The 25,778-nt window shown below is 41.1% G+C and overlaps 1 protein-coding gene across 1 annotated transcript in view; it reads left to right on the top strand.

Moving 5' to 3' along the window:
* The window catches only part of LOC126457432 (glutamate receptor ionotropic, kainate 2-like), a 261,933-nt gene that overhangs the window by 176,372 nt on the left and 59,783 nt on the right, over nucleotides 1-25,778 (top strand). Inside the window, exons 12-14 of the mRNA XM_050093703.1 lie at nucleotides 8,109-8,247; nucleotides 17,013-17,150; nucleotides 17,750-17,948. Of these exons, the coding sequence (XP_049949660.1) occupies nucleotides 8,109-8,247; nucleotides 17,013-17,150; nucleotides 17,750-17,948 (476 nt within the window). The remainder of the gene's footprint in view (nucleotides 1-8,108; nucleotides 8,248-17,012; nucleotides 17,151-17,749; nucleotides 17,949-25,778) is intronic.

The following is a 25,778-nucleotide window of genomic DNA, read 5'->3' as shown; positions in this document are numbered from 1 at the left end:
TAACAACAGACGTCATTCTTGGAATAGATTTCCTTGTCGAGCAAGATGCTGTTATCAACTTTAAGAAGTTATTGCTTATACTGAAATCCGATACGCAACAACTATCTGTCACTTTTCAGAATATTTTGTCAGCTGAGGAGCAAGATATTAACAGAGTAGAGGTCATTTCAACATCAAAGAATACCAATTGGCATACAACGCTCTTTACGGACACGTATTTCCGTATTTGATTATGACGTTGTGCAGACGATCAACAGCAAGGTGAATGAAAGTAAAGGTTCGAAGGACGAAGAGCACCGACAGTTGCAGGAGATTCTTATACAGCACTCAGAAGTATTTAATAATGTACCAGGAACGATGTCCAGTTTTGTTTAACCCTCTTCACGTTGTTAACAAGAAAAATGGCTCAATTTGTCTTGTGCTGGATTCACGTCAGATCAACATCATCATTGCCGAAATCGATCGTCCGCAAACGCTGGAAGAACTCTTGCAAAAATTTCACGGGACGTCAATCCATTTGGAACTAAAATTTGGATTCTGGCAAATTCAACTGCATCCTAATTGCCGAAAATACACTGTTTCCTTTGTTTTGGCATCTGCTACCAATTTTGTAACTTGCCTTTTGGGTTAACAATTAGCTCCGCTGCATACATCCGTGCGATGAATACTATTCTCCCAAATGAATTAAAAGACAGAATCACCACATACATTGACGACATTCTAATTGCATAATCTTCTTGGTCGGATCATAATTCTGTTCTTCGCGTGCTACGGCAAACTTTTCTTACAGAAGTTGTTACCGTGAACTCTCATTTTGGCAAGGCTTCCATTACATTTCTAGGTCACGTAATTTCAGCTGACAGCTTTGCGCCCGACCCTACAAACCACAAGCCATCCATGACATTACAATTCCGCCTACCAAAAAACAACGTCGCATCTTCCTCGGCTTGCCGCTCAGGTTTAGCCGAGCGATCTAGGGCACTGCAGTCCTGGACTGTGCGGCTGGTCCCGGCGGAGGTTCGAGTCCTCCCTCGGGCATGGATGTGTGTGTGTCTGTCCTTAGGATAATTTACTTTAAGTAGTGTGTAAGCTTAGGGACTGACGACCTTAGCAGTTAAGTCCCATAAGATTTCACACACATTTGAACATTTTTTTCTTCCTCGGCTTGATCAATTTCTTCGCCGTTTCATACACCACTCTGCACTAGATACGCCTAGATTGTCATCTTACTGGTAAAAGTTCTATCTGGTCGTAGGATGACCAAGCACAGTCCGAGTTTCTCAGTCTAAAAATGCTTTACTTAACGCTCCATTTCTATCACATCCTGACACGACAAAGAATTTTTCGATTCCTACAGACAGCTCCACGACTCCTCTTGGTGTCTATGTACTTCAGGAAATAGAGGAAAATGGTACAACTATTAAGAAAAACATCGCCTTTGCTAGTCTGGTGAAAGAAATTATCCTATCACTGAACTCGAAACGTTAGTGTCGTTTGAGCTTTCACTAACTTTCGTCACTTCCTCTACGGCAGACACACAACAGCACACACAGATACACAGAGCTATTCAGTTTCTTTTATCAGCTAAATTCACACATGACAGACTTAGTCGCTGGAAACTTTATTTGCAGGAATTTAATTTTATGACTGTCCACATCCCAGGAACCCAGAATACTGTAGCAGAAGCACTTCCACGCTCACTGTGCAGTAACTAGCAAGGAATCGCCGCTAATTTCTGTCAAACTAATTTCAGCCTTCTCTACATTAAACAGATAGCTTTCGAAAGTTATATTTCAGCATCGTTAAAAGACATCGCCAGAGAGCAGAGCAAAGACGACGTCTGGAAAGAGATCAAACTTCTGTGGCGTGACATAAGCCAGACAACAATCAGAACCTACTACATCGTGCACAATAATATTCTGTTTTAGTGTAACGTTCTTTAAAAAATAAAACTTTACGATTACATTGAATGAATGTGTGAACTGTGGAATGGATACTAAACTCAAACTATCGTGTAGCGTGTTGTAAGTGCAAGTGGTGTGCTTACTCTGTGTTATTGTTAGCAAAAACTTTATACGAACAGTTTGGGTAATGTAACTCCCAATACCAATAAAGAAATACAATCACTGCAAAGTACATTCAGCCCCTTAGGCACTGTATCCTCTGGCTCTGTTCGATACTGATAACTTTCGTCCATGTGCACATAACAAATAAATTAAATTATCTTACCTCTATAACAGCAAAGGTGGAACGCGATATATTCTGGTCTCTCAAAAAAATATAAATGTGCTACCTCCAGGCTGCGGTGTGCAATGGTGACTGTAATACTTTGAAATGCACATTAAATTGTTTTGGGTAATTAATGAAAACATTTATGAAAAATCCAACTTCTTTGAAAAACGTCTGACTTGGACAGGGACGCAGTGCTGATTGTGGTGAATTACTAACACTGAATTCTTTTAGCAAAATTATATTGCAAGTTAAGTATGTCTTTTCGAAAACATCTTCAACTGAAGTTAGAGTGGTTAGAATACTATATCCCGGTAATTAATTGATCCATAAAAAATGAGATGTACACAGTATTATCTAATCTCAATAACACCAGCATAAATGCACCATCATCAAATTACATATAGTTCTGTTAACAAATCTTAGAAACATTTAAAAAATGAAATATCTAACTAGCCCTTTTATCAAATCAGTTTACATATATTCTGGGGTTACTCATCAATTACAAATTATCAGCCAACTCATCTACACTAACGCGCTGGCAAGACAAAAATCATAATTATTTAATTATTTTAAACATAGCTGCGTAACAGCAACGGTTCCACGTAATTAGATTAAAAACAGCCGACCCGTTGCAAAGGATAAAGTAATCTTTACCTAGGTTTCGACAAGTTTAAACCTATGTTCTTCAGAAGTCGACAGTATTATACTAACATGGAGTGATACGTCATTGCCATTTTTACAAACATCTCCATAGCTCCATTAGTCAAAATCAAATATAGCCCTAAGAGTAGGGTTTGTCAGATAAATAAAATTAAGTACATGGAAGTTGGAGAGCGCATAAGCATTTGAGTTGCTTATGCGCTCTCCAACTTCCATGTACTTAATTTTATTTATCTGACAAACCCTACTCTTAGGGCTATATTTGATTTTGACTAATGGAGCTATGGAGATGTTTGTAAAAATGGCAATGACGTATCACTCCATGTTAGTATAACACTGCCGACTTCTGAAGAAGATAGGTTTAAACTTATCGAAACCTAGGTAAAGATTACTTTATCCTTTGCAACGGGTCGGCTGTTTTTAATCTAATAATTATTTAACATATTTACCTTGCTTCTGGGAAGACTACTGCTTACATATTCTCCTAATCCCTACATTAATCTAACACCACGAAAACTGCCTACTCCATCGTCTTTCGCTAACAGACAGCTGCCTACAACTATGCGCCAAGCGCTCTCTTACTCCAACACTACAATCTCAGACCAGAAGCAGTATCTTTGGCTCTGCGGTCGTGCACAGTCAGTGGTCTACTTTATAAATCCTGTCAGAGACATACCTCGTTTATATTATCATAGCTTTAGTTTAGTTTACATTAATATTCTTATCATATTCGGGTGGCACATACAAGTGTAGATCCCTCTCAATTGAAATTTCGTGAGAAGATTCTGCCGCAACGAAAAACACCTTTGTTTTAATTATATCTACCCCAAATCCTATACCATTTCAGTGACACACTCTCCCTTGTTTCGCGATAATACAAAACGTGCTACCCTTCTTTGAACTTTCTCGATGTACTCTGTCAATCAAATCTGGTAAGGATCCCACACCGCACAGCAGTATTTTAAAAGAGGACGAACACACGTAGTGTAGATAATCTCTTTAGCAGATCTATTACATTTCCTAAGTGTCCTGTCCATAAAACACAGTCTTTGGTTAGAATTACCAACAAGATTTTCTATATGTTCCTTCTAATTTAAGCTGATCGTAATTGTAATTCCTAGGTATTTAACTAAATTTAGGGTCTTTAGATTTGACTGATTTATCGCGTAACAGAAGTTCAACGGATTCCTTTTAGCACTCATGTGGATGACCTCACACTTTTCGTTATTTAGGGTGAATTACCAACTTTTGCACCATACAGATATTTTTCCCAATTTTTGCACCATACAGATATTTTTTCTAAATCTTTTGCAGTTTATTTTGATCTTCTGATGACTTTACTAGTCCATAAACGACAGCATTATCTGCAAACAGCCTAAGATGGCTGCTCAGATTGCCTCCTAAATCGTTTATATAGATACGGAACAGCAAAGGGCCTCTACCACTACCACAGAACGCCAGATATCACTTCTGTTTTACTCGATGACATTCCGTCAATCTTTGATAGGAAGTCACGAATCCAGTCACATAACTGCGACTATATTCCGTAAACATGCAATGTCACTACAAGGCGCTTGGGTGGTACAGTGTCAAAAGCGGTTCAGACTGAGTAATTGTGCTTCGCAGCGTTTAGCGTTCACTGTTTGACCCTGTTGCCACGACTCACGGTATATCACGCCGTCCAGGACGCATTTTGTCACTTATCTCAAAATCGTTGTCTTTGAGTCACCTCTGCCCGTTATTTCCGACAGAGCATCTTCTGCAAACGCCTCCATTGGCAAATAATGACTTTCCACAGAATATTTCTTGATATGAAAGAAGAAGAATAACACTTCCCGTAACTACAAAACGTTATACGCTCAAGGCACTAAAGTAGTATGTTCTTTTCATTCCACCCGAGATTCGCACACTGTTTTGCAATCCGAATGTTTCTTATGTTAAACATGTCTCGTGTCACTGTTTGTTTCGCTGCGCTAGGACAACTACTGGCTCTCTTCGCCGTGAATTAATTCAAACTCTAAATACTTTTACACAATGACAGAGTAAATTGATGCAAATCAGTTTGATTTCAGATGAAAAGCTTATACATTCGACACATCTGGCTTCTCCTCAATGAGAAAATGAAGGTTTGGAGAGCGTCATTTTTACTTAGTCTGATAATTTGATGATGAGAAATCGCAATCAGTCATGCAAAGAATTTTCAGACATAACAACACACTGGCGCGTATACAGGGTGGTCCATTGATCGTGACCGGGCCAAATATCTCACGAAATAAGCGTCAAACGAAAAAACTACAAAGAACGAAACTTGTCTAGCTTGAAGGGGGAAACCATATGGGGCTATGGTTGGCCCGCTAGATGGCGCTGCCATAGGTCAAACGGATATCAACTGCGTTTTTTTTTTAAATAGGAACCCCCATTTTTATTACATATTCGTGTAGTACGTAAAGAAATATGAATGTTTTAGTTGGGCCACTTTGTTCGCTTTGTGATAGATGGCGCTGTAATTGTCACAAACATATGGCTCACAATTTTAGACGAACAGATGATAACAGGTAGGTTTTTTCAAATTAAAATGTAGATCGTAGGTACGTGTGAACATTTTATATCGGTTGTTCCAATGTGATACAGGTACCTTTGTGAACTTATCATTTCTGAGAACGCATGCTGTTACAGCGTGATTACCTGTAAATACCACATTAAAGCAATAAATGCTCAAAATGATGTCCGTCAACCTCAGTGCATTTGGCAATACGTGTAACGACATTCCTCTCAAGAGCGAGTAGTTCGCCTTCCTTAATGTTCGCACATGCATTGACAATTCGCTGACGCATGATGTCAGGCGTTGTCGGTGGACCACGATAGCAAATATCTTTCAACTTTCCCCACAGAAAGAAATCCGGGGACGTCAGATCCGGTGAACGTGCTTCGACGACCAATCCACCTGTCATGAAATATGGTATTCAGTACCGCTTCAACCGCACGCGAACTATGTGGCGGACATCCATCATGTTGGAAGTACATCGCCATTCAGTCATGCAATGAAACATCTTGTAGTAACATCGGTAGAACATTACGTAGGAAATCAGCATACACTGCACCATTTAGATTGAGATCGATAAAATGGGGGCCAATTATCCTTCCTCCCTTAATGCCGCACCATACATTAACCCGCCAAGGTCGCTGATGTTCCACTTGTCGCAGCCATCGTGGATTTTCCGTTCCCCAATAGTGCATATTATGCCGGTTTACGTAACCGCTGTTGGTGAATGACGATTCGTCGCTAAATAGCACGCGTGCAAAAAATCTGACATCGTCCCGCAATTTCTCTTGTGCCCAGTGGCAGAACTGTACACGACGTTCAAAGTCATCGCCATGCAATTCCTGGTGCATAGAAATATGGTCCGGCTGCAATCGATGTTGCTGTAGCATTCTCATCACCAACGTTTTCGAGATTCCCGATTCTCGCGCAATTTGTCTGTTACCGATGTGCGGATTAGCCGTGACAGCAGCTAAATACCCACTTGGTCATCATCATTTGTTGCAGGTCGTGGTTGACGTTTCACATGTGGCTGAACACTTCTTTTCCTTAAATAACGTAACTATCCGGCGAACGGTCCGGACACTTGGATGATGTCGTCCACAATATCGAGCAGCATGCCCTTTGGGCATTTTGATCACAATAGCCATATATCAACACGATATGGACCTATTCCGCAATTGGTAAACGGTCCATTTTAACACGGGTAAAGCCGGCCGGAGTGGCCGAGCGGTTAAAGGCGCTACAGTCTGGAACCGCACGACCGCTACGGTCGCAGGTTCGAATCCTGCCTCGGGCATGGTTGTGTGTGATGTCCTTAGGTTAGTTAGGTTTAAGTAGTTCTAAGTTCTCGGGGACTTATGACCACAGCAGTTGAGTCCCATAGTGCTCAGAGCCATTTGAACCATTTAACACGGGTAATGTACCACGAAGCAAATACCGTCCGCACTGGCGGAATGTTACGTGATACCACGTACATATACGTTTGTGACTATTACAGCGCCATCTATCACAAAGCGAAAAAAGTGGTCCAACTAAAACATTCATATTTCTTTACGTACTACATGAATATGTAATAAAAATGGAGGTTCCTATTTAAAAAAAAACGCAGTTGATATCCGTTTGACCTATGGCTGCGCCATCTAGCGGGCAAACCATAGCGCCATCTGATTTCCCCCTTCAAGCTAGACGAGTTTCGTTCTTTGTAGTTTTTTCGTTTGATGCTTATTTCGTGAGATATTTGGTCCGGTCACTATCAATGGACCACCCTGTATTAGACAATTGTTTTCAAATTTTAGCATCCCTTAGATAAAAGCAAACACACACAATAGCTCCTAAACGAAGCAAGATGAGACAAATGCTCATAATAACGTACCTACTTTTTCTTTACCAGCCGGCGACACGGATCTAACATACTCGTATATTACTCTACCCTGGTGTACAAAAAATTCATTGTAAAATGTTATGAAAAATCATTAATTTATGTGACTATCTTGTGCACATCAGTACTTTATGTATCGAGACTACAGTTTGCGCCAGACCGGAATCTGGACACTGCTTGTTGTAAGCAACTGCTTTAATCTGTTAACCCTTTCGAGCACGTTCCACAAGTGATTTATGATTGCAGTGATTGATTTTTTGTTCCCTTGCTTCAGAGCACTGACGCTAGCGTTTCTCCTACCGGGTATGTAGGAAGAGCGCCGCCGAGGGAATGGATACAGCGTAGGCACCGGTTGTACCAAAGACCCGAGGACGTTAATATTCGTGAAAACACTGAACTCAAAGAAAAGCGTGAAACTGAACTGAAATGGCTTCACTATTTTAAGTGTTTTCATGGATGTTACATCCCGTGGTCTGTGATACAGCGCGAAGCCTCCACAAAAATCGTTCCTTTAGTGTTGTTTTTCTCACATTATTCACAGTAGGATACGTCAGCGACAGTGTTAAATCGGTCCAGTATTGCAATTACATAATCTTTTAAGGTTACCGCTCGCGACAGGCAAGAGATCCCAGTCCGAATGAGGTCTGCCACAAATTTTAAACTGTTATGGTGGATTAATATTATCGCAGAGACAGCGCCAAAAAAGAGATTTTCTTCATTTTAATTGTTCATTGGATGTGGCACTTGAATAGATTTTCCTTCAGTCGGTGTTTCACTCTCATCTCAATGTTTCAGGAATAAGCATTCTCTACAAGCAACCAGAAAAGGCCGATCCTAATCTGTTTTCCTTCCTGGATCCTTTCACGATAGACGTTTGGATCTACATGGCAACAGCGTATCTTGGAGTCTCTGTTATATTCTTCATATTGGCAAGGTTAGTACACAAACAATTTTTGCACTATATAAAGGATAATGAATGTACCACGGGAAGTTTTACCAAACATCAGCCCTGTTAGCAAATTCTGAAAAAAATTTGAAATGCATAAATAAACTTCCTCTATTTTATGGTTGATTCTATAAAATTCACCACAGATTTTTTCATTAACATTTTGGAAAAAAAGTACTAAGCTCTATTTCTAAAAACTTCACTACGTTTGACGTAAAGCTCTCGAGTTTCCTCTCTGTGAAAAAAAGCAGCATATTATCCATAGCTGTTAAATGATTCATTACGTTCTTGTATTTTTATATATTATGAATGACACAATGACATGGGCGTTTCACTATGACCAACAAGTGGGTATCTTCAGACTGTCAATAAAATGGTTCAAATGGCTCTGAGCACTATGGAACTTAACATCTGAGGTCATCAGCCCCCTAGAACTTAGAACTACTTAAACCTAACTAACCTAAGGACATCACACACATCCATGCCCGAGGCAGGATTCGAACATGCGACCGTTGCGGTGGCGCGGCTCCACACTGAAACGCCTAGAACCGCTCGGCCACACCTGCCGGCAGACTGTCAATAGATGAAAAGAGGACAGTGTATGATATCTGCCAAATAAACATCTACATATTGACAACAATTAACGCCATTCGAAACTATATGTTTTTAATTTATGAGCCGGCCGGTGTGGCCGAGCGGTTCTAGGCGCTTCAGACTGGAACCGCGCGACCGCTACGGTCTCAGGTTCGAATCCTGCCTCGGACATGGATGTGTGTGATGTCCTTAGGTTAGTTAGGTTTAAGTGGTTCTAAATTCTAGGGGATTGATGACCTCAGATGTTAAGTCCTATAGTGCTCAGAGCCATTTGAACCATTTTTTAATTTATGTTGGTACGCGAATGAAAGACAGAATTGTTTACATCATACAAAGAGCTGCCACTGCCCACCACGAGTCTGAATGCCTTCTTGGGGCGTCGTAGGCGCGCTCGCGGTAAGGAAAATATGCAAGAGGAGCAAAGACGAACTGGAAGTTATTCTGGTGGAGATACGGGCCACAGAGAGGGAAATCCACTGACATTAGCAACCTTAACAAACGGTAGAGTGTCGTGGCCCGGGGCCAGGGAAAGAGCATCCGGTAAACAGCGAAGCAGGTGAGCCGTCAGCTTGCTGCAGTCGTGAGCGTCTAAGGAAACGACACTGAAACCACGACTAGCCGCTCCAGGTGGCGTGGAGGTCGCGAAGGCTTGCGCGATCTTTAAAGCAGGACAGGCGCGATCTATGGCAGATCCGACAACACAGTACAATATTAGTGCGGGCAGAAGTATTTTTGAGCACACCATTCCGGGCACACTGAACATGGCGCTCTGCAGCAGACCACCCCTACGTGTTCCCATGTTGACTCGATGTTATAATCAATTACGATTGCACCAGGCACGGGATCATTGCGATTGGACCTCGGATCAATGGAAACGTGTAGCCTCGTCTGATTACATTTCTTGTTAATTAAATTTCTTGTAACACAAGGTCGACGGTCGTGTCTGGATACGGCGTCATTCTCGCGCACTGCTGCTCGGAACAAGCACTTCGTCATAGGCGTAGGCTGCTTGGGGGCAGTGTTATGCTATAAGGGACATTGATCTGGGCTTCCGTGGGACTTGTGATAGTACTTAAAGGCAACATGGAAGTTCTGTACCAAGTGAACATTATCACGGACTACCTTCATCCCTTCATGGCTGATGTCTTTCGCAGCGACGATGCCATTTTGCAGCCGTATAACTGTCCATTTCACAAGGACAGAATCCTGCTACAATGGTTTTAGGAGCGTGATAGTGAACTCACACTGATGTCTTCAGCACCAAATTCACGTGATTGGAACTCAGTGGAAAACATGTCGGGCGCAATCTGGCACCCACAAACCACCGGACCGTAATTTATGGAAAGACCTGTCCATAGACACTTGGTACCACATATATGCAGAAACCTATCAAGGGCTTACCGAAACCATTACATGCAAAATCGGTCCTGCATTGCGTTCCAAAAGTGGACCAACATACTATTATACAGATAATGTTTTGGCTCATCAGCTTAAGTCTTCTTGAGGCTTCGCTTCATAAGAGATACTAAGACAAACAACTGCTCATGTAAAATTCTGTTCAATATCCCAAAAAAAATATACATTCACGGTGTGACTGGTACCGGCCAGGGTAGCCGAGAGCGCTAACGCGCTGCTTCCTGGACTCGGGTACGCGCACCGGCCCCGGATCGAATCCGCCTGGCGGATTGACGACGAGAGCCGATGTGCTGGCCAGCCTGGATGTGGTTTTTAGGCGGTTTTCCACATCCCGCTAGGTGAATACCCGGCTGGTCCCCACGTTCTGCCTCAGTTCCACAGCTCGCAGACATCTGAACACATTCGCACTATTTCATGGATTCCATGGAGTTGGGGTACACTAATTCCGTCCTGGGGGGTACAGGGTGGCGGCAGGAAGGGCATCCGGTCACCCCTTACCATTAACATGCCAAATCCGATTAACCATGGCCGACCCTGCGTAACCGCGCGACAAGGCGCAAGCGATAGATAGATAGAACACGGCGTGAGTTGTACACGTGCAGATATTTCTATTGCTGGTTGAGAACGACGTCCTGAACAACATTATATCAATACTTACGTCATTTTCGGACTAATAATATATCAATTACAAGTCGTATGATTTTAGGATGATTAGTCCCTCCAAGGTCATGCGGCAAGAGCAAGATATTAATGATTATTTCCCCCTGGATAGCAGGTCGGGTGTTGAAGAGTGGACGTGTGTGTGCAGTACAGTTAGTCTATAGTGTCAGTCGTAGTCCACTTACTGGTGTAGTACGACCATCCAGAAAATATCGGGTTGTAGAGTTTGTGACGTGTTTATGGTCCAAATGGCTCTGAGCACTATGGAACTCCACATCTGAGGTCATCAGTCCCCTAGATTTGGAACTAATTAAACCTAAGGACATCACACACATCCATGCCCGAGGCAGGATTCGAACCTGCGACCGTAGCAGCAGCACGTTTCGCCACTGGAGCGTCTAGCACCGCTCGGCCACCGCGGCCGGCTGACGTGTTTATGTGAAGCCATAACATTATGACTGCTGCCCACCGCGACGTTGGATGCTGCTGGTGGAACTGTGGGCACGGCGCAGCAAGAAAGGATGTGCTGCAAATGGGGAAATCCATTGAGATACGCTGCTTTGGCAAAGGGAAGACACTTATTACTCAGAGACAGTGAACGAGTATCTCAAAAACGGCGAATCTGGTCGAATGTCCACGTGCTACTATCGTGAGTATCTACGGGAAGAGATAGAAGGACTGTGAAACTACCACCAGGCTCTAAATGGTTGGCCGTCCACGACTCTTCACAGAACGTGTGTTCGAAGAATTTTCTGCTCTGTGAAGCATGACAGATGGTGATCTGTGGCATCTCTGCCGAAAGAGCATAATGCTGGTGCATGCACAAGTGTTTTGGAGCACACCGCTCGTCTTAAATTGTTGAACATGAAGCTCCGCAGCAGACCACCCCCACATGTTGACCCAACGACATCGTAAATTAGAGTTGGAGTGGGAATAGGACCATTGGGCTTCGACCGTTGATCAACGGAAACGTATCGGCGCTTCGTGTAAATCGCATTTTTGCAGCCCCAGGACGATGGTCGTCTCCACAAACGCTGTCAACGAAGTAAACGGCGTCTCGAAATGTGCATCGCGCCACGGATGCAGGATGGTGTGAGCAGTATTGTGCTATGGGAGACATTCTCCTCCGTTTTCTTGGGATTTGTGGTAGTAATGCAAATATGCTGACAGCTGCGAACAACCTGCATCAGTTCGTGCTTTATATCTTCCCCGACCATCTTTCAGCAGTACAACTGTCCGCGTCTCGGAGCCATAACCGTGCTATAATGGTTTGAGGAGCATTATAGTGAGCTCCCATTGATGTCTCAGTGAGTAAATTCGCCTGATGTAAATCCTATGGAGCCCATCTAGGTCGCTATCGGACGCTATCACTGCGAACGTAAATCAGCGGTCCGTTACGTACGCGTATTTCATGATCTGTGCCTAGAGATCTAATGCCACCTCCACAACCTACGAACTAACTGTGGGATCCTTGATACGTAGAATCAGCGATGCATTTCGTTCCAAAGTTAGAAAAACAAGCTACTAATCAGATCATCATAATGTTTTGGCTCATCAGTGTATGTGTGCACATATTAATGTACCACATATAAAAATACATATACTTATTCCCGTTACATCCTGAATAACATCCTATGTAAAATAAAAATTTTGAAAAGTTTACTCACCAATACAGATACATTAACGGCCTTCATAATATAACCTACTTCAGTACGAAGGCTACGCTAATTCGAAACCACTTCTCACATGACTAGCATCCGGGAGGAGGCACGTCAGTTGCCTACCTACGGGGGTAATGAAGCCACGAGCCACACCATCCTATCTACATCATCATCGTAATATGACATCCCACGCCTCTTTTTAATAATGTCAGCTTGTTATTTTAGCGTCTGTTTAAATTAAGCAGCCAATCAAAATCTAGAATTTTTGCAGACATTAATACAAGGAAGCCAATCACATTGTAGCTGTGATATTACGTAAGCTTCACTTGAATTATGTAAAAACTGTGTAAACATTACACAAACTGGTCGTATCATACACACACACACACACACACACACACACACACACACACACACACACACACAAACAGACAGACACACACACACTGCATAATGTTCGACCTCTGTATTTTATCTATCTCTATGTTTCTGTCACTGTTGTACTACCTTATCTTTAAATTTATTCTCACATGTGTGCACACAACATCTAAATGTGTACAACATTTTCGCATCTGTCTCAGTATCACACCACCATTATCAGTAGCCGGCCGGAGTGGCGGGGCGGTTCTAGGCGCTACAGTCTGGAACCGCGCGACGGCTACGGTCGCAGGTTCGAATCCTGCCTCGGGCATGGATATGTGTGATGTCCTTAGGTTAGTTAGGTTTACGTAGGCTAAGTTTTAGGAGACTGATGACCTCAGAAGTTAAGTCCCATAGTACTCAGAGCCATTACATAATCAGCAAACTTCATCTCTCTGATTTACACACCATAAAAATTCTTGTGTGAAATATTATACTACCCCCCCCTCTCTCTCTCTCTCTAATGTTTAAGGACGCAACAATCAAAAAACAAGAAACTATAGATATATATGTAACGTATTTTTTACATCGTCACACATTCAATCACGTTGTCACACACTCATTAAAATCACAGTTAAGTTTAACATATTATCTTATCGCACAGTGGAAACGTTCGAATTAATACACATTGTGCTCATCTTCAAATTTTTTTTTTTAAATCATCTTCTGTAAACAGGAGGTTGTTACATTTTACTCTAATGTTTGAGATATCTCCATTAGATAACCAAGTTTTTTACAGCTGTATCTGCTTTAATAAAATCGAAATGACAGTGAATTTCATTTAGTGGGCAAATTTTGTACAGTATAGATACCATATCCTTAATATAACAGTACACCTACCCTGTCCTGTAGCTTACATCATCAGACCCTGTAGCTGCCCCCCCCCCCCACATTAGCTAATCTCCCTCCCCCGGTACCTGACACCCACTGCACATATACACTGTCGCTCTTGTGTTACAATATGGTTTTAGGATCTAAGTTATGGCGCATACACTGTCAAGTTACTGCAGATACGCTGTCAGCTTCTGGTTTTAGAATACCATTTCAGTAGTGAATGCTTATTTTTTGTGTCTACTATTATTAACTGTGTGCTTGGCATCGTAATTTCCACTGTTTATAAGTTTATACCCCCAACACGGGATCGCTACAATATCTGGAAGACTTGGAAAGCAGGTAGTTGAAAGCATAGCTACCGTCGTTTCTTACCTACATGAATATGTATTACTACTCTCCACTACGTAATTTCATTGAAGTGTCACGTAGTTTGCACTGTGTGACAGTATGATTTAACATCAGCATCAGAAGATGACAAACGTTCCATACTGCAACATAAAGTTAACACCCTAGCAAGGGGTCCCTATACTGGTCGACTTTGATGTCGGTTTTAGCTGAACAAATATGAGTTTTTATCTGTAAAACTACTGCAGTTAATAGCAGTAGTTTCTTAGCAAGGCAATTCAGCCTCCATCTACGGAGGCTGTAATTGAAGCTGAAGACTTATTTAGAGAAATGAAGTACTTAGATAAATAACGCTTTCCTCGAAGTTGCTTGTTTTACAGAGTTTCTAGTTTCTGGAAGGTCTGTATCATTTGCAGTATAAATCAATAATTGCCAGTCAGTATCATCGAACGTATTTTTCTAGTGTTAAAGAATTGTTGCTTGCTAAAATGAAACATTGCTGGTAAACTTATAAACACTCCGGCGATGTCAGTTCTTTCTATGAACCACCAATAACATAGCCTTAGATGAAATTGCCAACACCCGTTACGTATTTTAGATATGGAGATAGCGCTGTAATACAGTTTGTGTGTGTGTGTGTGTGTGTGTATTTTCTGCTGATGTATTTTACATTTGTAAATACTGCAAGTTACATTACATCCTTCATGTAATTTTTTCGATAAATATTTATGGCACAAAGAATTCTGATATTTTTGAGCATAGGCAGGCTACACTGCGATTGGCTGTTTCATTTTAATGGCCACTAAATACTACACTGTGATTAATGGTTTCATTCTAATGGCAGGTAAAATACTAGCCTCTGGTTGGAGGAGAGGAGAGGGGTGGAGATTAGGAGGGGTCGGGGTGAGGGGAAGGGAATGGGCGATGGGCGATAGGGATGGTCGTGATGGCACCACTAAAAGGAGGTGTGATATGTCATGTGAGGATGTATATATAAAAGAAAGTCTTGTTACTTACACTATTTATAACTCAAGAATGACTGGACCGATTTGGCTGAAAATTGGTGGACGGACATAGGATACTTTTTATCCCGTTCGACCACTATAAAACGTGGTATAACAAAAACGCATCTGCCATGGAATAACAAAACGCAAATGTCAGCTAAACGCCACTATAAAACGTGGCATAACAAAAACGCATCTGACATGGAATCACAAAAAGCAGATGACTGCTAAACGTCTGTGGTTAAGTATCAGTACATATCATTAATTAAAAATTTAAAGAAATAATTTGTATTTTCTTCGAATCATCATTAACAATTCCGCGACCAAGACGATCGAATATTTCTCGACAAAGCCTTAATGCAAGAAGGATACAAAACATTGAGAATGAAATGACTGAAGAAGAACAATAAATTGCCTGTGAAGAGCGCCGCGTTAGTATGGCTCGACTTCGTGCTTCTCAGTCACAAGAGCAAAGTGAGGCAGCCCGTGAAACGGCTCGGTTGGAAAATGCTTGCATCGAATCTATGGCGCTATGTGAAGAAACTTCAGCTGACAACAAAGATGAGAGTTGCATTGCTTAATGATACATCTGCTGGAGATATCTCTGAGCAATTGCTGACAATCGGTAATGGTCGAGTACCTGTCGAAGAATAGAGCGGATTGATTTCATTTCCTCATAATTTCTGTAACTTTGTCTCATCGAAAGATGAACTTGTCAACAAAGTATTCCCAAACATCATTACTAACTACAAAAGTAATGAATGGTTGAGTGAGGAGCAATTTTAGCGGCTAAGAATAAAGATGTAGATGACCTAAACTACATAATTCAGAATGAGATCATTGGTAAAATGCATTCATTCAAATCTATTGACTGTGTAACAAATGAAGATGAAGCCACCAACCATCCAACTGAATTTTTAAACTCCTTGGATGTGCTTGGCTTACCATCGCACAATTTACGCCTAAAAGTTGGCTCCGTAGTTATCATGCTTCGAAACATAAACCAAACAAAACTGTGCAACGGTGCGCGTTTGGTGGTAAGTAAATTGATGAACAATGTTATTTACGCGACGATACTCAAAGGAAAATTCGAAGGTGAGGAAGTTCTCATTCCGAGGATCGCGATGGTTCCAACCGATATGCTGTTTGGGTTTAAAAGACTTCAATTTCCGATTCGTTTTGCATTCGCCATGACCATTAACAAATCACAAGGCCAATCCTTGAAAGTTTGTGGTTTAAATCTGGAATATCCATGTTTTTCACATGGTCAGTTATATGTGGCATGTTCACGCGTCGGAAGACCGTCTGCGTTGTTTGTTCTTCCACCTGATAAAACAAAAAATGTCATGTATCACAAGGTACTTAATTGAAGAGTGGAAGCTATGCACCAAAAAACATAAAGAATAAAGAATCATTAAAATACTTAATTTTTTTATTTGTATTTCCTAATAAAAAATTGAACTTAACATCCAAAATCTGATTATTTATTGGCTTTAAGGCGGAACAGAGTTCGCCAGGGCATGGCGTGTGACATCATTATCCCTGGAAGCAGGCAACCGGCGTGTCTCTCCATAGATGCTAGTCGAGTAGAAAATGTTTTCGAATCGGCATACGGGTCCATCTTGCTTCTATAGACTACTCAGAAAAATTTTAAAATCATTAAACAAAAAGTTACAGATCTAAACTAAGAAGAAACAATCCCAATCCAAGATTTCAAAATTCTCTCGTTTTAATGAATAAAGATGAAAACCGCCAGGTATGATAGAGATAAATTTGGAAATTTTTGAATGGTTCTGACGGCGCCATTATCTGTTTTTAGGATGGCTCCTGGTGAGTGGGACAAGAGCCACCCTTGCGATCCAGACCCCACGGAGCTGGAGAACACATTCAACATGATCAACATCTTTTGGTTCTCCACTGGTTCACTTATGGGCCAAGGATGTGATCTTCTGCCCAAGTAAGTTGACTGTTATCCTTATCACAAAGAAATCGATGTACTGAGAAATCCAATTAAATTAGTAATTTCTGGATCATTAATAGTTAATTAGTTTAGTGCTTGTTTGAGAAATTGCTCTAAACTCATTGTGTACCATCCAAGATAAAAGCGCTCCTTGGATATCAGAAGGATGATTTGCGACTAACGTTGCCCGACGTGTATAAAATTCTGCATTTTGTGGTAAATTCGCCACAAAAGACTTCAACAACCGGAAAATTCCGCTGCAGCCGAGCATTGTTTAAGTGAGGTGAACTGGGTGGAATACGAGGACATTCAGAATCTGATGTTAGGATTCGACTGCAAACCCTAAAAATATACCAACTTCTTTCATTCGTTTCTAAAACCAAAATTGCAGATACTCTACCTCGACATATTACATTTTCTTGTCGAAATTAAATACGGTGCGCCTTGAAACATGAGGACTTGTTCAGTCGATTTTACCTAAATTGAAGAAAATAAAATTTTATCAAGGCTAGGAATCTGCCTATCACAAAGGGGAGAGAATCAATTCGCTCGTCTATCAGCAGCTCTGCGTCTGATGACCATATCCGGTGTTGCAGGGCTGTGTCGACGAGGTTGATAGCGGGAATGTGGTGGTTCTTCACTCTCATCATGATCGCCTCTTACACGGCCAACCTGGCGGCGTTCCTCACCAACAGTAAGCTGGACGCGCCGATCGAGGGCGTCGAAGACCTGGCCAAACAGACCAAGATCAAGTACGGCACCTATGGTGGTGGTTCAACCGCAGGCTTTTTCAAGGTAAATGACGCCCACTGAAAATACAATCAGATAAAATACGCTGCACTACAGAAAATAAGTAACATTGAGATCTCGTTCTCCATCTCTTTCATTCTCTCCTTCTCTCTCACTCTCAGACTTTCACTCATTCTCACATTTTCTCGCTCTTCACTCGCCAGTTCTCTCTACCCCTCACGCGCTCTCAAACTACGTCATGTTCTCACTCTTCCTCACACTCTCTCTTCTCTCACACTCTCTAATACTATCTCACGTTCTCACATTTTCTCACACTCCCTTCTGTCTCACTCCCTCTCTTATCTCACAGTCTCTTCTCCTTCATGGACAGCAGTTCGGTGGACTTGGGACTCTGTAATGCTTTGATTAGTGGCATTGGCATACGGAGCCTTCGCATCCAGCCTGCAGTGTATCTCGTAGCTAGAGGTCTGTGCGGACAACAAAAATGCTATCCGCATCGCATCCGCAAGTGCCTATCTGCAACCGCAAGTATTTTATTGGCATCTGCAGACAAGACAATATTGTAAAGAACATTAATCTCTCTGATACGCTGGAGCTCTAACGATAGCGTAGTAGCTGGTCTGAACTTTCGTCTGCTGAAATCGGTTCTCGTAATTTTCATTCCATGGATTAAGAATTTAGATGCCCATCATGATTGCATTTTATTACTGTAGCCTGTCGTGTTCTTGACATGTTGCCTGTGTTACACCTTTCTTTCAAAGGTTTCTGCAGAATATTTCCTTAAAATCAGGATGTCAAAGTCGTGCTACGGGTTGTCGTCGCTCCTTGCACATTGCTAAACATTAATTATAGATATCGTTTTATCATTTGACCTTAATGTTTAATCCTGTTAGCGTGCTACCCTTCTCCATGTAATAAGTGTTGCGCAGTCTACTTGCGAACATAACAGACATGAACTTTTATACGTCACTGATTTTATAGTAGGATAGCTGCTGGTACGATAGGCTGTGTGTGTCCTTGTCTTCTTATTCTGCCTGAACTTATCCTGTCTCTACACGGGTGGGTTCGGCATGCTATTTTGGATTTTGTTCGTGGCCAGGTGTTCCTGACGCTTGGGGGGGGACCCGAACCCAATATGTAATCAGATCGTCAACTAAGTAAAATCAAATGTTTGTCAGCGAAATTTTCACCAGCAGCGGGATATTCGGATTTGGAATTAGGATACTATTTCTTTGGCTCATCGAGAATCGACCCTAACACCTACGACCATTGTGTTCTATCCACGAACTCTTTGCTCACCAGTAGTGAGGTGCGTACATGTCTGATTAAACAACATGACAGCTATTGTTATTGTTAAAAACACATGGAGAGACATTAAAAATGAAAATTATTTATCACTTGTAGTTCTATGTACATATGCTAGGGCTTGAAATGAAACCATGTATATTTTTGTGCTGTACCAGGATTCCAACTCACATACGTGACTTGCGTGGAGACCTAGAGTAGTTTGCAATCTTGGGGAAAACAACGAAATGATCGAACTACATCGTACCATGTGGGTCAGATGTCACAAAGAGGAGATCCAAATTCGAATCCCAGTCCAGCATCAAATTTTTTAACGTCTGGAGTTCTGATAAAGTAAGGGCTCTTTGTCCTGAAGTGACCATTGACTCATGAAATAAAATAAAGTTTCTAGTGTAAGGAACCTCATTGGCGACAGAGCTTCTATTTGCGCGACTTCCGCCTGCTGTGATCCTAAACCTGCCCTGTGCCATTTGGTGACGAAGGGATACGATGTTTATCATGCGCATTCTGGACTATAGAGCAACCTGACGTTTTCCACTTGGCATTACTAGACGTAACTGTGTCGTAACGTATGATGCACTTAGCTTACAAATTAGATACTGTGGAAAAAATTCACCTCTCTAGTAACTGGTGAATTATCAGCAGGTTTCTGACGTGGAAATTATGCTCGTCTCATGTCAGCGAGATGTAAAGACGCTTTTAGCCATTACAGCCTCTATTCGAAGCAGTTTTGAAATTTTCACTGTTTCAAGATAAGATCGAGAAATACCATTGCAAAGTTTGACGTTACCAAGTACAGCCGCTATCGCTATTAATACTTTAAATCTGCTACTGCAACACGTGTGCCTGAAGGAAACATTTAATTCTTCTTTGTCATTTTTGAAGTAGTTGCTCAAAAACTGGTAAATATTCGGTTCACAGCAAACGGTTGCGGCGTTCTGTGGAAAGTGGACTGCAACAAGTAGTTGTTTAGTTCTTTCAGTGTCTAGGAAATACTTTTCATGTTAATATCGGACAACTCCAATTATTCGTAAATTACATGAAAACTAAATTAACTGCTGAAGACCGTTATTTCACATCAGAAATTGCGTTGCACAACTTCATTTACTTGCGCTTAGCTACGACGCTTGCAAAATGCTAAAACTGGCGCAACAGACACAACTTTCATAGACTGAGGATGTTAGTGTCTTCTGTTAAATGTCATATTCATTCACTCCAGATGACTTGGTCGACGTCACCTATTTCAGGTATACAAGGAGGAAAATATTGCATAAAAATCAACTGTTTTCCTTAAACTCATTTTAAATGGTGGTCTAAGTCTACATTTTCGCGGGATTTCTCTAATTGTAGTATCCACTTCAACCATGTAGAAAAATATTTCAGCGTTGCAAAACGGACATCCAACTCAGAGGCCTTACACTCAGCGGCCAACCCAGATTTTCTAACTCTGGCAAACACCAGTTTCAGTAAACTGTAACAGACAGTCAGTGGTGTTGAAGCTATTCAATCTCTGTTGAGCAATAACTTCACAGGTAAAAATTAGGTATAGCCTATCATATTATGTAGTTATAGTCTGGTGTTATGATTCAGCAACATATGGAGAATCAATGCAAATTGTAGAACCGTCTGCCCATCCGTGCCGCGCAATAGAACTCTATGATTCTTATGACTATTGTGATAACATACAGGTGTCGTTAATATGAAAATGTTAGGGGCTAAATTAATAACACTCTGCGCAAGCGACGCCCAGAAGCTCAGCGGTATGAGGAACCTGTTGCTAATACGGGTTCTCTCTGTATTAAGCATACTGCGCGAAGAAAATCTCTTTAACATTGGCACTTTTCGCTTTTATTGACAAAGCATCAGCAGCCGATACATTTTAACGATAGGTATCTATCTTTTAGTATTTATGGACTGTACGACAGTTTTGCTCAACGATGATTTATTTTAGACATTATACTATCATGCTTTTGTGTTCCTTGTTGTACTTTCTGATAACAACAGCTCTTCCTTTCGCATTAGCAAAAGGTGGAATCGAATTTGCGCTACATATATTCGCTAGTTTTATTTTCAACGTAATTCTGAATCTGAATTTTCTGTCATTTCTTATGGTTTCCTACACAGAAGCCTTTCTTGATTTGGAACTTCATATTATTCGCAGCTTACGAAGTCTCCCTATCGATGTTACATTTTGAAATTAATGCTTTCTTCATTTGTATGCTTGTCTTACATGGAAAATGCCATTGACATAGATCTCAAGAAAAATGTTTCCAAGCCTACTACTATGAAAAATATGCATTTCCTACTTCTAATATTTACAGTGTAACTACTGGAGATATTCTAAAAATGTGAAACATGACTGGTGATGAGCTTTTTAGTTTCAGTACACTTAAGACAGAAAAACACAAATAATTTTGACAGTTAATGATTTGTGTTGCTTGCAGTCAGCGAATCTGAGTATTACTAGTGACAATACTAACCCTTAAACCCAGTTACAGAAATGCAAATAAAACTCATTGACATACGATTTGGATATTTCGGCACTCGACCGCCACGTCTTTGAGACACAAACTACAGTCACTTCCGAAACCTCTCAAGGCTGGTGTTCTTCATGCTAGAAGTATAACTGAATATTGGCAACAATATAGGATATGTTTGGCAACTCTTGTGATCGCCGAGTTACTTCCTGGACGATACAGAATTAGCCTACGGAATTCACTTGTTATATTCGTATCATTTGCATTAAGTAATCCGAGTAATTTTCACATAAAGTGTGAAATAAAGTTATTAATTTATGTTTGTGAGTCCAGGAAAGTGATTCGACATGGAACTGCACTTAATCTGGTCTTACATTGCGAGCTTATCTGTCCAAGCCAGCATTGAAGCAATAATACAGAGCGAGCGCTGCATTATTCCGCCGCTTGTGGGGTAGCATGGTCAATTGTAAAACAGGGACTGCTTTGTTCCGCGGTTCCAGTCTCATTGAAGGGTAGATTTATAGGTGTTTCGTGACAGATCTACAAGCAGTCAGATAGAAAATCAATAAGAAAATTTTATTTACTTTATTTCAAAAATGCAACATTTCCATATTATTTCATTGCAACACAGGATAACAAGTAAACACAGACCATTTGGAAGTCCAGAATGAGTAATATCTAATTTGTGCTGATATACACTCGTCTTGTTACAGATACTTTATGTTTTATTAAAACAGAACATTAATTGTAAGGATATTGTGGTAATTTGTATTTCATTTGAATCAGGACAGTGCATATTTTAATAGCGCTATCCATTATTTTATTGAGCACAACAGTACACATCAGAGAGAAATTAATCATCAACAGTATATTTCTCACATTACATAAAAAAAGTGCGACAACGCACATGTAGAGTACCGATTCCACACCTTTGGAAAACTTCTGTGTCTGAGTTAAAGGTATTGTCAAACCGGGTTTGATGGGTATCTTCGACCATAGAGGAATTTTCTTGACTGTTTTTCGATAAGGAGCTTGGAAGGTAAACATTTGAGGGGGTAAGATCAGAAGAATAAGTGCGTGAGGAATGACTTTTCAAATTCCTGGATAGTTTTGTTAGTGAAATTGGCAGAGTGTGTTATCATGTAGTATCAATACTTGATGAAGTTTTGTAGGTCATTTTTCTTACGCTGCAACCGATATGTATCTTAGCTGTTGGCAAAAAATACCATCTGAGTATATTCTACCATGAGGAGATTTTCGTAATTCACAACGCACTTTTTGAGCCACCAGAGGGAAAATATTCTGTTCACACTGTCCTTTGCTCGAGTATATGTCATTTGTTAGGGCTCAGCCATTAATTCTTCTTAAGAAGTTAATATAAAGACATCATAACTAGTCACCAGTAGGAATACTACATTGGAATTCTCATTAAGCCAACTAATGACGATCAATTGGAAATTTGTGGTAAAGTCTTATGGGACCAAACTGCTGAGGTCATCGGTCCCTAAGCCTACTCACTACTTAATATAAACTAACTTACACTATGGACAACACACACATCCATGTCCGAGGGAGGACTCGAACCTCCGACGGGGTGAGCCGTACGGACCGTGACAAAGCGCCCTAGACTGCGCGGCTACCCCGCGCGGCCAATGACGATCAAGCAAAACTGCATTAATAGTTTGTTGTTTTAAATTAGAGCATGCTGTGCTACTGCTTCCTACTCCTGAATTTTGGCTATTGAATGCAAATGACACACGACTCTTAAATGGTCGCACTTCATCACATTTATCTGTTATAGAGGCTCCCTGAATGTGTAAAATCATTTGTGCCAGTACGACATTTCTTGAAGCAAAAAATCTTCTGCTTTTCCCAAAAGCACTCTCCCCACACTTAATACAAATGTTCAGAACTGCCTCTGCTGCCCTCACCCCTTTACTAAACCCAAATCGAACAACGTGTCACAAATGTTAGACATTTTTCCGCTTGTGACTGTATTTCATCACACTTGAACTACGTTCATAAGTTTCAGGCCTGCGAAATCCAAGTCGTAAATGCGAGATAAATACGAGAATTTCAAATAAGAAAATGACCGTTGATAAATACACTTATAGCGCTGTGCGACATTCACCTGCCTGGAGTCGTCTGACGTTGGCAGTGCGAGGTGTATGGCCCATAGCCGGTAGCTGCTGTGGGGCGAGAAAACCCTCGAGCATGAAGTGTTCTGATCTTCACACAACCATGAGCTGTTTGGCGGAAATGTTTCTGGAAGTTTTTACTAATTATGTTTGAGGTTCTGCCAGGACGATAACTGAATCAGGTATCTGATATGCGATTTATGAAACTGGGGAAAGGAGTGGATTCAAACATGCGACATTAGGTTTACAGAGCAAAAACCTTACCACTCGACCCCAGACAGATACTTTTTCGCAACAGCTCGAAAAGACTGACAGACTTTCCTACATACACTTCTGCATTCTACAGTGTTGCCAGATCGTGCATGTGCCCAGACTTAGAATTATTAGGTGTGGTCGGGAATATTGCCCACCTTAAGTGAACAACTCTGACTTCGTCACTGTGCCGGCAGAAAGTGCAGGATCTAATACTGAACTTCCATGTAATCTCAATGAAATATTCTGAATGGCTTTCAATTAAGATGTGACACTGAGCAAGTAAAACTCATTGTTTGAACCCAGATTTGATATTTGGCACCTAAGCTACAATTTCTCTTTACTGTCCCGTTCCGACCAACCTACATCAGAAAATATGGACGTAGTAATAAAAGCAGTACCACAGCAGTATCATGTTGGCATAGTGGTAACACGCTTGATATCCTAAGCGCTAGTTGATATGTAAATCGGCTCCGATCTCAATGGGAAAACTCCACGTTTCGGAAGTCTTTCTCTCGTTTTCTTTGTTCGATCTGCAAATGGCCAGAACGAAATTCCGTAACTAAATGATGAGCCCTGCATCATAAGCCATCTCACAACCTCCATTCAATACATTTTAGCAGTGAGCTGAAGTGTCTGTTTTCGAAATACTGGGTTACTTCACAAGAATGGCTCAGAAAAAGCTCAAAGGGACCATTAATTACAGTAAACTGTGTGTTGCTTGTCTTTAGGGAATCATTAACTGTTACCTACTTTACGGAAGCAAAGAACATTCTGAGGTAAACCTTGAGATGAAAACCGTATTGAATAGCAGAATGGCAAGCTTTTTCATATCTTACTTTCGGTAATTGCATCAAAAGATATTAATTTTTATTGCAAATATCATTTCAAAACTGTGACTGAAACAAACCGTTTTCTTTTATTACATTCGTCATAAGATAGATATGATAAGATAGATATGATAAGTGTACAACTCAAATGCATTTCCTGATGCCGGCCGGGGTGGCCGAGCGGTTCTAGGCGCTTCAGTCTGGAACCACTCGACCGCTACGGTCGCAGGTTCGAATCCTGCCACGGGCATGAATGTGTGTGATGTCCTTAGGTCAGTTAGGTTTAAGTAGTTCTAAGTCCTAGGGGACTGATCACCTTAGAAGTTAAGTCCCATAGTGCTAAGAGCCATTTGAACCATTTCCTGATACATTTCAATCATAGTGACAGAATGTATGCTTCAAAGATTCGCAAGCCATTTTCTTCTACAGCAATTGCCGCATAAGTAACTTTTCCATTACTGTGTCGAAATTTAATGACAAGCTATTAAATTCTCACATTCTACCACACGCGGCGTCTCCAAAACAAGCAGATCTGATAAAACTTAGCAGAATATCTACTGCATCACTTTCAGTTAGTTGATATTCTTCATAACACCGTTAATGGTACTCAAAGTCAGGTGGACTTGCACTGTCTACGTTTCCATCGAAGTCGCATTGCGCCGGTTTCACTCGGTGTATCACTTCTTTTTCATAGAAAAGGTGTGGCATCACAGGCCGTATCATGCCCTTTTGTAAGTATAGCATACCGGATTGATAGAGTGGCGTAGTCGTTAAGACAGTCAGTTTCTAAGCTTCAGGTAGAGAGGGTTCGAGTCCTGTCATATCTGTGAATTTTAATCCGTGGTAAGAGTTACTACTTTAGGAGGACAATGA

This window comes from Schistocerca serialis, chromosome 2 (genome assembly GCF_023864345.2).
Source record: "Schistocerca serialis cubense isolate TAMUIC-IGC-003099 chromosome 2, iqSchSeri2.2, whole genome shotgun sequence".
In the NCBI taxonomy this organism is placed as follows: Eukaryota; Metazoa; Arthropoda; class Insecta; order Orthoptera; family Acrididae; genus Schistocerca; species Schistocerca serialis.
Note: the sequence above shows the minus strand (reverse complement) of the source record. Positions and strands in the feature narration are given on the sequence as shown.